This window comes from Elgaria multicarinata, chromosome 3 (genome assembly GCF_023053635.1).
Source record: "Elgaria multicarinata webbii isolate HBS135686 ecotype San Diego chromosome 3, rElgMul1.1.pri, whole genome shotgun sequence".
Classification (NCBI taxonomy): domain Eukaryota; kingdom Metazoa; phylum Chordata; class Lepidosauria; order Squamata; family Anguidae; genus Elgaria; species Elgaria multicarinata.
Window position 1 is genome coordinate 119,934,485 of NC_086173.1, and position 13,561 is coordinate 119,948,045.

General features: G+C 38.7%; 1 protein-coding gene across 1 annotated transcript in view; it reads left to right on the forward strand.

Moving 5' to 3' along the window:
* The window catches only part of TXNRD3 (thioredoxin reductase 3), a 30,331-nt gene extending 17,085 nt beyond the window's left edge, over window positions 1-13,246 (forward strand). The window contains exons 5-16 of the mRNA XM_063121380.1: window positions 324-396; window positions 2,942-3,061; window positions 3,499-3,641; window positions 4,942-5,057; window positions 5,142-5,367; window positions 5,563-5,655; window positions 6,575-6,651; window positions 7,450-7,606; window positions 9,509-9,616; window positions 10,090-10,185; window positions 11,666-11,800; window positions 12,102-13,246. Coding sequence (XP_062977450.1) covers window positions 324-396; window positions 2,942-3,061; window positions 3,499-3,641; window positions 4,942-5,057; window positions 5,142-5,367; window positions 5,563-5,655; window positions 6,575-6,651; window positions 7,450-7,606; window positions 9,509-9,616; window positions 10,090-10,185; window positions 11,666-11,800; window positions 12,102-12,164 — 1,407 coding nt within the window. The 3' untranslated portion in view covers window positions 12,165-13,246. The remainder of the gene's footprint in view (window positions 1-323; window positions 397-2,941; window positions 3,062-3,498; window positions 3,642-4,941; window positions 5,058-5,141; window positions 5,368-5,562; window positions 5,656-6,574; window positions 6,652-7,449; window positions 7,607-9,508; window positions 9,617-10,089; window positions 10,186-11,665; window positions 11,801-12,101) is intronic.
* The last annotated feature ends 315 nt before the right edge of the window (window positions 13,247-13,561 follow it).

A 13,561-nucleotide genomic window follows, 5' to 3' on the forward strand; every position in this document is an offset into this window, starting at 1 on the left:
ATGGGCGTGGGTTGTGAGAATTCTGATAAAGAAGTAAATAAATAACTTAAAGTAACCAGGAGGTAGCTGTAAAATGGAGCATGTTAAAAGGCATGCTCAGAGAGCAAGGAAACCTGACAGTGCTAGAGTAAATAGTATGCTAAATTATTATATTGGAGAAACATGTTTGTAACTTTGCGTTTCAGTTATGAACTCCTCTTGTCCTTTTCACAAATGGCAACTTTTGTCTATTCCTTAAACATGATCCATTTCATGACTGACCTTTAAGCTACTTCCTTGAAAGGCACAATCTATCCTACATCTAAATTGTTTGTTCTTTACAGGAAGCTGCCACCTTAGGCAAGAAGGTCATGGTGCTAGACTATGTTGTACCAACACCTTTGGGTACCTCATGGGGTATGTTTTGTACTTCAGTAGATTTTAGTGCTGTATGTTAGCATGTCAACATGCTAACATTCTTGAGGCAGTATACAATAGGGGTTTTCTGTATGCAGCCAGCCCTGCTGGTTGTGGTCTGCTTGCAGCCCCTGCCATTTGCGGCCATGATGTGGCTCTTACAGGGGCAAGCCCTGAGGTGAGCAGAAACGCAAAGGAAGGGTGGGGCATGCCTTCCAGAAATGAGTGTTTCCACTCATTTGGGGCCTTGGCCCCAGAAGCACTTTATCACAGCCACAAGCGGTAGGAGCCGCACACAGACTGTGGCCATTGGGGCTAGCCGTTCACGGATCACGACCGGTAGAGCTGGCCACACGCCCAAGACCCCTATTGTATCCTGCCCACAGTTCTGTTTATTTGACAGTGTTTGATACCTTACTGTGGCTCAGTTCGGACAACACACTAGTCAACAGTGGCTTTAGAACTCCACAGTGAAGTAAGTTACACCACTATTGAGAAATATGTTGTCTGGCAGGAAAACTCCATGCAACGGTGGAGGGTTTTTTGGAAAACACTCCACACGGAATATCCATGCTGTGCAAAGGAGAGTTTCTGCACAAATGTGTTGCATGTTGTGTGGTGGGCTCTGGAGTTTTCTGTTGTGTTGACTTTTCCCACTGGGTACAGAGCTCCCAGGCAAGAGCAGCAAAAAGAACAAGTGCTACTTTAGGAGAGCCACTGGGATTGGTTTTTTGGCAGCAATGGCTGAAGGGATACCATTGGGAGGACCAGGGGAGGAGAGAGGGCGGAGGAACTGTCAATTAAACATCACAGTGGATTTTACTCAATTCTACGGTAGCCCACAGTCACACAGCAGTGGAGTTAGAAGATGTTGTGTGGGGAGTACCTCCTAAAAACTCAACCACTGAGTGGCGTTCTCATACTACATTGAGTAACGTTTTGTATGAACTGAGCCTGTGTGTGGCCAGTTCTTGAACAGATGCTTATGTAAAAGTAATATTGTTCAATGTGATGTTTTCCAAATTAATAATTTCAGTTACCTTCAAAGCCACAAGAACATTTTATTTATTTATTTATTTATTTATTTATTTATTTATTACATTTCTATATTTAGTTCTGTGTTCTTGTTATACAGCCCTCCTATTACATAAACACATACAGATTTTTACTGTAACTGCTTCACATGAAGTATTGTAAAGGTGAGGCCGTAGTTTAGTTTTTTAAGATAACAACTACAGTACAATGACTTGAACAGAGTCTCATTCAGAGGGTAGTGTAGTATAGGACAGAAGCTCTGACCTATCAAGCCTTTTATCTGTCTCCTCTGTTTCTCCTTCAGTATACTAATGATTACACTTTGTTAAAATACTAGTACATTGCCATGTTACCAATGAATAACTATAGTAACAGAGGTATGAGGGTGTGTAGAAGCATTTCCATTTTTCTGGATGCTTATTTCAAGGAGGTCTTAATTGCTGAAGGGACAAGCAATTCACTGCTGACAGCCTTATTTGTGTGATATGCTGGGGCATGATAGAATCACTGCCGTAAGTTGCTTGTACTTCATAGATGGCTCAGATGTATGCACTCTTGGTTTCTGATCTCATCACAGTAGAATAAAACCTTCTAAGAACTGTTAGACCACTGATATTTATAGTCGAGTAGTGATTAATGTGATGTGAGATCTTAATTCATACTTAAATCTTCCTGATCTAAGATCAGTTTGGCATATGGAGTTGACAGCATCTCAGATCACCTTTGGAGATGCAGTTCTAGGGTTCTTCCTTTTCTCACCCATGTGGTGCTCTCCACCATCTATATCAGGATAGGCAACCTTCGGGGTGGGGGGGCTTATAGGCACTTTTGGCAATTTGAGAACAAAATTGGCATGTTCCAGAGTAAAGCATAGGCATGCAGCCATCTGCCATCTTTATTTCCCAAGAATGTCTCTGAGTTCCACGTGTGGCCCACAGACATTATTGGAAAAAGTAGGAGCAGCTAGGGACCTTCACTTTGCCTTGAAGTGATCCTATCTGTCAGTAAGAAATTTTGTTAATGGTTTTAAACTTAAATGTAGGAAGGAGAGAGCACTCCTGTGGGCATCAAGAAAGGTGTCAGAGGGCTCACTGGTGTCCATAGGTGCCTTGTTGCCTACCCCTGATAAATATATAGAATAGGTCGAGGGCAATCTAGTCCTACCCCTTGTTGATGCAGAAAATCCACTAATGCAGGATTCCTGATAGAAACTGGATGGTCACCTACTTAAAAACCTCTAATGAAGGAGCCTGTTAGTAATAATAGCCTGTGTATTCTGTTCCTCTGGCAGGAAATATTGTACAGGACAGGGGATGAAATCCTAAAATGCATGATGGAGGCTGTCCTAAATGGTCAAGTCTTGTACTATTGTAATGGTGCATGATAAAATGTTTCTTAAGGTGTAGTAACTGTTCAGGAAATTGCCTATGCATGCAAAATGGCAAGTAAGATACATAGTGTTAATATTACACGAGACACTTCTTAATTAAACTTACACTTTGTTTTTCAGGGCTTGGTGGCACTTGTGTAAACGTTGGTTGCATTCCAAAGAAGTTGATGCATCAGGCGGCCCTTTTAGGTCAGGCCCTGCAAGATTCAAGGAAGTTTGGCTGGGAATATGATCAGCAAGGTTTGTAAAAGTAAAGAATCTTTTGATAGGGAAAAGGTAGCACTTGATGCATTTTGATGGTTTGGAGCAAAGCGTGTGTGTGTGTGTATGTATGTATGTATGTATTACTGAAAGGGAACATAAGGAATTTGTGGCGCTTTCTTCCCCTCACCCCAATGTAGGCATCTTAACCTTGGCAACATAGCCAAATGATTGTTCGGCATAAGCATTTTGTCTTCTTTTATGAACCAATAAATAGCCAGAATCCTAGACTGTCACTTTGCAACTTTTTAAAAAGGCAAACTTCTCTTTATTGCAAATACTGTGCAAGTCCTTATTTGCAACATTACAACATGAGATTTACAAGATGATTGCATGTTGTATCTGAATTGGATCCATTATTGTAATATAGTTTAATTACAAACACGTTTACAAGTGATTCTTGTTTTTCTCTTCAGTTAAACACAACTGGGAGACCATGGTCGAAGCAATTCAAAACTATATAGGATCCTTGAACTGGGGTTATCGGGTGGCCTTACGTGAGAAAACTGTGACATACCTCAATGCTTATGGGGAGTTTGTTGGGCCACACAAGATCAAGGTACCTGGAGGATCTTCTACTTAGTAACTTTTGATCTATTCAAATATATTTCTTATAAAGCTAGTACTGTTTATGAAAAATTATTTAAATGAGTGAAAGTGGTTCATAACTTCAGGAAAACCTGATGCTTTAACCTGTGTTGTTGCAATTGCAAACTATGTTTTCTTAAACTTCTCAAAGATCCTGCACAAATAACATACTGGATATATGATCATGATTAGTCAAGGATGAACTTTGTTCTAAATACTGAAAATAATTAACTAGGACAGATATTTAGCTGAGCAAAAATAAGGCAACTTGGAAACGTTTCGCTTACAATTTGTATTAATTTCCATTGGTGAAAAACTAACAGATTTATTGTGGTGTGAACTTCTGTGGCCACTGTCACTGTGCATCTGATGGGCACTGTCAATGGAAGCTTATACTAGAATAAATTTGTTGGCCTTGAAGATGATACAAGACTTGGTTAATTTGTATTAAATTCTATATGCCAACTAATGTTACATCATGCTACTTAATTGTGTACGTTGTGAATAATTATGTTACTGTGACTCTAACATTAAATCAAAATTCCATTTGAATATAACGATGATCCAAAAGACCGTATGTCGCACAAATGAAAAATGCAAGTAGGTACAATATGCAAATATCTGAATGTTTTGCCATTGTCATATATTACATTCTTTATTTTGAGCTCTTATTCATAGTACCTATCTTCTTTTTTAAACCAGTATAGTGGTGAAAGTTAATATATGAGTAAGTGATGAAAAGTATTGAGAGCTGTAAGAGGGATTCTGTGCATTGAGAGTGGAAGATGAGTGGGGGCTTGAGATTTATTCACCTGGAGGTTCTGTAGCAGTTATATCTGAATAGCCTCTTGGTTCAGGTTTGTTTCAGGTGAGGAATGGTTAACGTAACCAGCTAATAAAGCTCTTCTAAAAACTCAGTAGCTGAAATGGCATTTATGAGCTTGTATCCATCTTGTCTAAGCATACTGGCATATAATTAGGTGCAAAATGTTTTTGAATAGGGAACACCTAAGTTGTAAATGGTTGATGGTAAATTTGATTTCTCAAATGAATGCATTGTTAGGAGTAATGTTGTGGGGGTGGGAGGTTCAAATTATTTGCATTGCCCTCCGTGAACTTACCAAGGATAGAAAACGTTTGAAAATATTATTTGTTCTCAGTTTTCTGCTGCTTACTACTGTATAAGTAGTTCTTGGTGTATATTGCTGACAATATATTGTGAGAAATATATTATAGATCACCACTTGTGACACTTCATTTCTGTTTATTAGGCAACTAACAGAAAAGGACAAGAAACTTTCTATACAGCTCAGGCATTTGTTATTGCCACTGGAGAAAGACCTCGATATTTAGGTGTCCCAGGAGACAAAGAATACTGTATTACAAGGTGAGCCAAAATAAAATGTCTGCATTTCAATAGATTAAAAAGGGATTCTGAATCTTAATTTGCACTAATATTGCTGCTTTTCAGTGATGATCTCTTCTCACTGCCCTACTGTCCTGGAAAGACTTTGGTTGTAGGAGCTTCGTATGTAGCTCTGGAATGTGCAGGATTTCTTGCTGGCCTTGGCTTGGATGTCACAGTTATGGTGCGCTCTATCTTTCTTCGTGGCTTTGATCAAGAAATGGCAGAGAGAGCAGGTGCCTATATGGAAACTCATGGTGTAAAGTTCATCAAGAAGTTCGTTCCTATTGAGGCAAGTACCTTCATTTGTTAAGAGAGAGAGGAATGCTGATTCCTGACGGTCTTTCTGCTTAACATTGAATAATATAGTGTATAAAAACATGAACTGTGAATTGCTAAGGCTAGTATGTTTGTCAAGGTGAAGACTGACAAAGCAGTATTTTGTGGGTTGAGATAAAATTTCTACGTTTATTATTGTTCCATGCAGATTATAAAGTTGGAAGATGGCATGCCTGGAAAACTCAAAGTGATTGCAAAATCCACTGAAGAATCACTGATGATTGAAGGAGAATATAACACTGTAAGCACTCCACATGCTTTTGTTTGTGTGGTATGGATGATAGGGCTGGCTGATTTTTAATATGACACTCTGTACAAACTCATACCAGAGAAAAAAGCAACCAACCAAAATGCTGAAGCAGTTTCCCTATGAAGAAAGGTTACAACATTTGGGGATTCTTAATTTTTTTTTTAAAAAAAAGCAAGTAATGGTGGACATGATAGAGGTATATAAAATTATGCATGCTGTTGATAAAATGTGTAGGGAGCTGTTTATCTCCTCTCACAATAGTAGAAACCAGGGTCATCCAAAGAACTGAATGGTGGGAGATGCAGGACAGATAAAAAGGAAGGAATTACTTCTTCATATAGTGCATAGTTAAACGATGGCATTCCCTATGGAATTTGATTTCACAAGTTGTAGTGAGGGCCACCAATTTGTAAAGCTTTAAAAGGATAGATATATTCATGAAGGATAAGGCTATGAATGACTACTAGACATAACGCTTTATGGTATTCCCAATATCAGAGGCAGTATCCCTTTCAATACCAATTGTTGGGGACACAGGTGGAAGGATGTTATTGTGCTCATTCCCTGCTTGTGGCTTCCATAGGTATCTGGGTGGCCACTCTTGGGACAAAATACCAGATTAGATAGGCCTTTGCTCTAATCCAGCAGGGGTGCTCTTAAATTTTTATGTCTGATGGAAGACCATTAAAATAACATTTGTACAACAAAACTGGAAACCAAATTGCTCCATTTGATCTAAGCAATGATAGTGTTAAACAGTTGATTGATGCCATGAACATTTTGAAATCTATTTTGAGACTCTAAATCAGGGTCACATATTTCAAAACGGACTTTTAAAACTATTCATAAATACTTCCAAGAGCGTGAGAGAGACTTCCCACACAAAGCTGCCATTATTTGTTTTGTGCAGGTTTTGATAGCTGTTGGTCGTGATGCTTGTACCAGAAATATTGGCCTAGACAAAATTGGTATGGCTGTTAATGAAAAGTAAGTATTTCAAATCCTTAATTTTTCTTGGAACCTACTGAAACTTGTGTGGAAATCTGCTTTGTCTTTCAGCAGGTCTCTTTTCAGAAATTAGTTCTAAAATTAATTGTTTATTATTATTTACATTTTTGTACTGCTCAATAGCCAAAGCTCTCTAAAATTTGTAAACTAAAAGTTGTAAATATTTAAAGGATGAACTGGATATCTTAAGGATGAACTGGATATCTTAAATATTGCTGTCGAAATTAATTTGAAACTAGGTTTTATGTCTGTAAATGCTTACAGTTCAATATTGCCAGTTGTTGAGATCCAATACCATTCTTTTTCCATTTTGAAACTTACGCATTATGAACTAAGCAGGAGATATCACTTCCTTGAATTAGTTTAATTTGTCATAGTATAATGCTATGAAATTACTTGCCTAGAGTAGCTTTCCAATGTGGTGCCCTCCAGATATTTTGGACTATAACTTTCAGCATTCCTGATCACTGGCCATGTTGGCTGGCACTGGTAGAAGTTGGTCCAAAACATCTGGAGGGCACCAGTTTGGGGAAGGCTGCTCTAGAGAAACACTGAAGTTACTATACTAAGCATAGTAACTAAGATGAGTTGGGATTATTTGAATCTGTGCCTGTGCCTATCTCTACAGGCTGAAAATTTGCTTTGCTGGGTACCAAAGTCTTACTTGTCCTTGTTAAACAGAAAATTGATTGTTCTTTGACCTAGTATGATTCACAGTAATCAAATCATGGAGTTATTATGATGTTGGTATGCTAACTTTTTTTCTTCCATAATAAGGAATGGGAAAATACCTGCAAATGATGAAGAACAAACCAATGTGCCTTATGTCTATGCTATTGGAGATGTTTTGGATGGAAAGCTTGAACTTACACCAGTTGCCATAAAGGCAGGAAAGCTGTTAGCCCGTAGACTTTTTGGAGGGAGCTCAGTAAAGGTAAATGTGTGCTTCTTAGTGGTATTGGTAGTTGATGTTTCCCGCTGGAGAACGTGCCTGAAATGTGTTCAAAAACATATTATGTAAGGTAATTTCATGTTTATACAGTATAGAAGGCAGCAGTTGAAATAAACAACGTAAAGTGGTGCTAACCTTCATATAAACGGCAATACTGAATGATAAACAGAAATGGGGTAAATGATCTAAAGAAACGTTTTATATAATGTCATAATAGTACCACGATATATTTACAATATAACAGAAGGTTGTTAACAATATCAGGCATGTGATATTTAGTGCTCCGACCACACAAAAGAAGTTTGTAATTGCGGGACGCTTGATAAACAATGAAAGATCAAGTTGTTCACAATTAAACAAAAATTGTTTATAGTGGCAAGGCACTTGATATAAAACTTGTTCTGCTTGATTAAACAAAAGTTGTTAATAGTTGTGAGAGGCTTAGTAAGAAGCTTGTTTAACAGGCTGGCGGCTTAATAAACCTGTTTCATTTTAAGCTTCTTCAGACTTAATTCTCGACCAAAGCACACAACATTTTCCCGAGTGGTATATTCTTGCTTTCTTTAAATCATTTATCCCATTTCTGTTTTTCATTCAGTATTGCAGTTCGTACGCTGGTTAGCACCACTTTATGTTGTTTAGGTAATTTCATGTTACATTTAGTCCAAACTTATGAGCTATTGCCAACTCAGCTGTTTATAAGATAGTTTAAGGTGATCTGCGGAAGGCACAATTAATGTTGTTACTGCAGCTGCTGATATAGCAACAGCCATTGTTCTAATGGCATTGTTGACTGCCCTTTACTCCTAATAAGGATTGGACATGATACACAGGGGGCATGTCTACACCAGCCATTAAATCCAGGCTGGTCTCATGTGGGTCCCTTTGCATCCATATGGCCAGGGCCGGTGCTACCATAGAGGCCACTCAGGTGGCCGCCTAGGACGCCAAGCTAAGAGGGGCGCTGGGCACAGCGCAGCACTCACACACGTTGGCTGTGAGCTGGGCCGGCCCGAGGATTCAGCTGGGCCTGGGTGGGCAAGATGGCGCCCTGCGCCCGCCCAGCCAAAGTGAAGCCAGGGACACTGGGGTGTGGGTGGGGCAGTTCCACATTCGGACTTCCAGAATGCGCCCGGAAGAGAGAGAGAGAGAGAGAGAGAATGTATGGGTGCATGGGGTCTTTGAGTGAATGCATGTGTTCATGCATGTGTTTGTTTGGAGTGAGTGATGCTGAGTGTGTGTGTGTGTGTGTGTGTGCGAGTTGGGGGGGATGATTTGGAGGTGATATTCCTATTAAATAATGCATTTTAGACCCATAGACGTTCCTTTCCAATTTGTTTGCAATAATTTACATGACGTATTTCTTGCACTCTGAAAATGGGCATGGGCTCTGTGCCCATGGGGGGTGGGGATCACATTCTGGTGGGTTTTTTTACTTACATTTTGGTGGAGCGCAATTGCGCTTTGTATCCCCTGTTAAAAAAAAAAAGGTGGCCCCAACATCCCCCTTCTCTTCCAGGATGCTTCTGCTTGGATGCTGGGGTAGGATCGCAGAACCAGGTACGCCTGCGATCCTCCCTCCCTCCCTCTACACACTTAGGTGTAAACATGCCCATGATGTCATAGTAGTAGAATTGGGATGATAGTTGGGCAAATTATTGTACCTCATCCCAGCATCCAAGGGCTGTTGGCATTGCCTTGAAGCTTAAACATATATACTTACGTATCAGTGCCCTTTGAGAAAGTGTTAAGTCTTCATTGGTTGCTAAAGTGTAAACTACTGCTTACAGTTTGGACAATGAAACAGTTTCTACTAGACAGAGTTGTTGGGGTTTTCCATAGTTTTTTAGTTTTTTTAGTTACATTGTATGATTTCAATTTTAGTGTGATTACATCAATGTGCCAACAACAGTGTTTACACCTCTGGAATATGGCTGTTGTGGATTACCAGAAGAACGAGCTATTGAACAACTTGGAAAAGATAATATAGAGGTGAGATTGAGGTCTTAAAGCTTGTCATTGAAATATGATGTGGGTGCGAACACAGTTGTATAATGTTCATAACTTTAAGGTTTGAGTTATTTTTATATGACCTGATATGGTACTTAACCATTCCATAAAACATCCTCACAGTGTTTTCACTGGTAAAGGGCAGATGACCTCACTGTATCTTTTCTCAACTGTTACCTGTTGAGGGTTAACATTTATGCACTACTTGGCCTGGGCTGTTCCTTGGCAAGATGAATGTGTGTAATCCTCAATCCCCGTTTTTGGCTATGTGGAGATTATTCCAACTGCATACTAGTTTTCTACAAAGGTAAAAGTTTATTTGCTTTGTCCTTCCCAGCATTTTGTTCTTCACACAGACATCTCACTTTAGGTAGTGATTACCCTCTTCATTGTTAAAATGAGTGGAAGATACATAAAGGGAAAAGCAATTCTGACATTCTAACTTTCTCCTCTAGGTATATCACACTCTATTCTGGCCACTTGAATGGACAATCCCCGAGAGAGACAACAACACTTGTTATGCAAAAGTAATCTGCAATAAGCTTGACAATGTATGTATTCTTTTCTTGTGTGTTCGTGTTCATATTTTCAAAGTGTAAAGGTCAGGTGGCCTATAATGCAATGAATTGTTTTGCTGATGACTGGAAAGATCCTAAAATGTTCACCATGAGTTAGATCTGGAGTGTCCCTTCTGCAAAATGAACAACTCTGTCATGGAACTAAGGTCCAGTGAAGGTTCTTGCTGGAGGGGGTAGGGTGTGGGAGAAGCTATTTTTTGTCACCTTCCACACCATCATGGAGGGGCTAAAGCAGTTTTTCAGGGGCCACAGAGGATTGGAGGGGGAAGGAGGAATTGGTGAATATTACCTCCCAGTAGCAGTGTTCTGTGAGCAGAGTTCCACTTAAAGGAACACTAGCTGTTCTACTTTCATATTGAACTAAAAGTATTTTGTGGCTTCCTGTTTACTGGCTTGTTAGTTGCTGCTTATTGAAGCCACAGAGCAGTTCAACTTCTGAAGCATCCAGTTGAAAATCCGCTGGTGATGCAAAACTTGGGACAAAGGAATGGAGTCATTCTCACCCTCTCTAGCATGTAACCACAAACTGTAGTCTAATCACATACAACTCAGTTAAAATAAGATTACAATGCGCGTACAAATTTATTCATATCCCACAGGCAAGTCCCACTGAGTCATTTACAAAGCAGAATCTGAGGCAAAGCTTACACTCTTCTGTAATTTGGATGGTCTTCTCCATGCCTTCATATTACTCTTCATTAGTGGAGTTAAGGCATCTTGCTCCCTGGTTTCTTCACCTACTGTAATTGTGGGAAAGATGGGAACCTGAACCCAAGAAGTTCAGCTCTATATTGATTAACCCTGTTCTGTGTTCCTTAGTGTACTGAGGAATATATCTAAATTTAGATCTATTGGCCAGATCTAAACTACACAGATATTTTTTTAAAATATGGTAAGCGGTATATGAATCTAGTAAATAATAACAGTAAAAATGACTTGCATCATCTGCAGCTACGCAACTCAAAAAAGCAGGACTTTGGTCACATGTGTTTAATTTTTCAAGGAAGAAAATGCTTTAATATGGCACCTCATTAATACAGGCAGAAATGTGGAAAGAAAGGCACCGTAAACCAATGACGAAGGAGGAGGCAAACTCAGGACAAAAAGAAAAGTTATTAAGATCTACGCGTTTCGGAGGGAATACCTCCTTTTTCAGGAGCTGTAAAATTAATTCAGCCTAAGTATTTTGATATAGTACTTCTCCTAAGCAAGCCACACACATTAACTCAGAAGTAAGATAAAAGAGTAAACTGAACATGTTGCTGTTGGTGTCAGCAAAGTTAAGTGCTGATATGCTAACAACTTTGATTTCTGTCACCATTTATGTGAAATGAAGCTAATGTTCTTAATATCAGAATTTGCAAGAAGCTAGCAGCTGCCTGCAATGGATGGGAAATACTAATAGAGTAACTTCTCATCTTTTCCTTCTTCCCTCACACATTTTAATCAAAAGAACCGTGTGATAGGATTTCATGTTCTTGGACCTAATGCTGGGGAAATTACCCAGGGTTTTGGGGCAGCAATGAAATGTGGCATCACAAAGGAATTGCTTGATGATACAATTGGTATACATCCAACTTGTGCAGAGGTAAGAGTAATTACATTTTTACATAAATATATAACTTATACTACCTGTCTTGCTGCATCTTGAACTGATTTTTCTCTTCTTCACCTTAACTACCTCCTAAGGATGTCCCATCTTTAAACGAACAGCCACTAAGTACTAAAAGAACCACCATGCTCCTGTTTGTTTTCTTTACAAAGCACAAGTTAACACTGACCTTAAAAGAATGCTTAGTGTTGGGGCTTTATGCAGATGGAATGGCGTTGAATGGAGTGTAGATTCCTGAAAAGCATGAATAAAAATCATTTGTTTCATTCTTCTACAGGTGTTCACTACGATGGACATTACGAAGTCTTCAGGGAAAGATATCGCTCAGAGTGGCTGCTGAGGTTAAGCCCTGCTGTTTAAACTATTTCCTGTTGGCACCGCTTATCTATATGGAAGGTTTTAGAAGCATTTAAACATACACGGGTAAATAAGTAGCATCTGATTGCAGTACATTGTTACTAGATAGTGCACTTCTGAAACTTCTATGAAAAGTTGTGGTGTCGGCAGGAAACAGTAAAACAGCAGGGTAAACTTTTAATCCTGATTTGCTTAGAATGGCACTCAAGTGTATTTTTGAAGTTTTGGCTCTGAACCTCAGCCAGAGGCGAGTCATAGCTGATTACTTCTATGCAAAGTTGGGAAAACCTATTCGTCCAGTCAAACGTAGAGATTCCTTCCAGAAGAACTTTTGAATTGCACAAGTGAAATTTAATTTTCTTTGTTTCAGTGCTTTTGTATGATTGCGTCAGGCACAGTTGAATGTATAGTTAACTTTTGCTAGAAACTCCTCTTAACCCAGTAGGGTCACTAGTGCATGTTGTTAATTGTTAACATGAATAGTGAGGTTTGTTTGCAGTGTTTATAAATATCCCAATTTAAATAGTCATACATTGGAAAACAAATCTAAAAGTTAATGCAACATGTCCACATATGCATCAAAGTTTACAGGACACACAATATTACAATTTTATTTTTAATCTATAGCTCCTTGGTCACCAAAGAAAGTAACGTTCTCAAAGGAACAAAATTATAATTTTTACACATTATAAAAATTTGTCAGAGTATTTTGGCAAAACAAGGTCCAACATCTCTATCTGAGAATTCCTTCACATTTGACTACTCAAGAAAAAATATTTCCATATGAAATTGAAATCTTTTCATGGTAATCTTTCCCATTTATGGAAGTACTATGTCATAGCAGCGAACATTGAATTATCGTGCTTTGTAAAATTCCCAATACAGTAAATGGTTCAACACCGTCTCCAGTTATTTTGAGGACATTAGGCTTGGATTACTTCATTTTGTCTTAAGTATGTATGTTCTGATGTATGTTTTTATTTCAAAAGCTGTATCATATGAACAGTTTTAAGAAATATTTATGGTGTATCATGGATTTTAAAGTTCAATAAATGAACAATGTCACATGGTGTGCAGTGTTACATTCTTAAGAAAAATGTAGCTTTTGCCAGAAGAGTATGTATTTCAGTTCTTTACAAGTGGAAATCCAGAAAAGCTTATATGATAAGCATGCTTATGTGCCATCATCCCTACCTGCCCTGTTATTATTATTATTATTATTATTTATTTATATAGCACCATCAATGTACATGGTGCTGTACAGAGTAAAACAGTAAATAGCAAGACCCTGCCGCATAGGCTTACAGTTACAGTTGAACTATAACAGATGTATTGTCAGGAGGCTGTAGGAGTGGGCTATCCTTCATGGCACTGTACTTC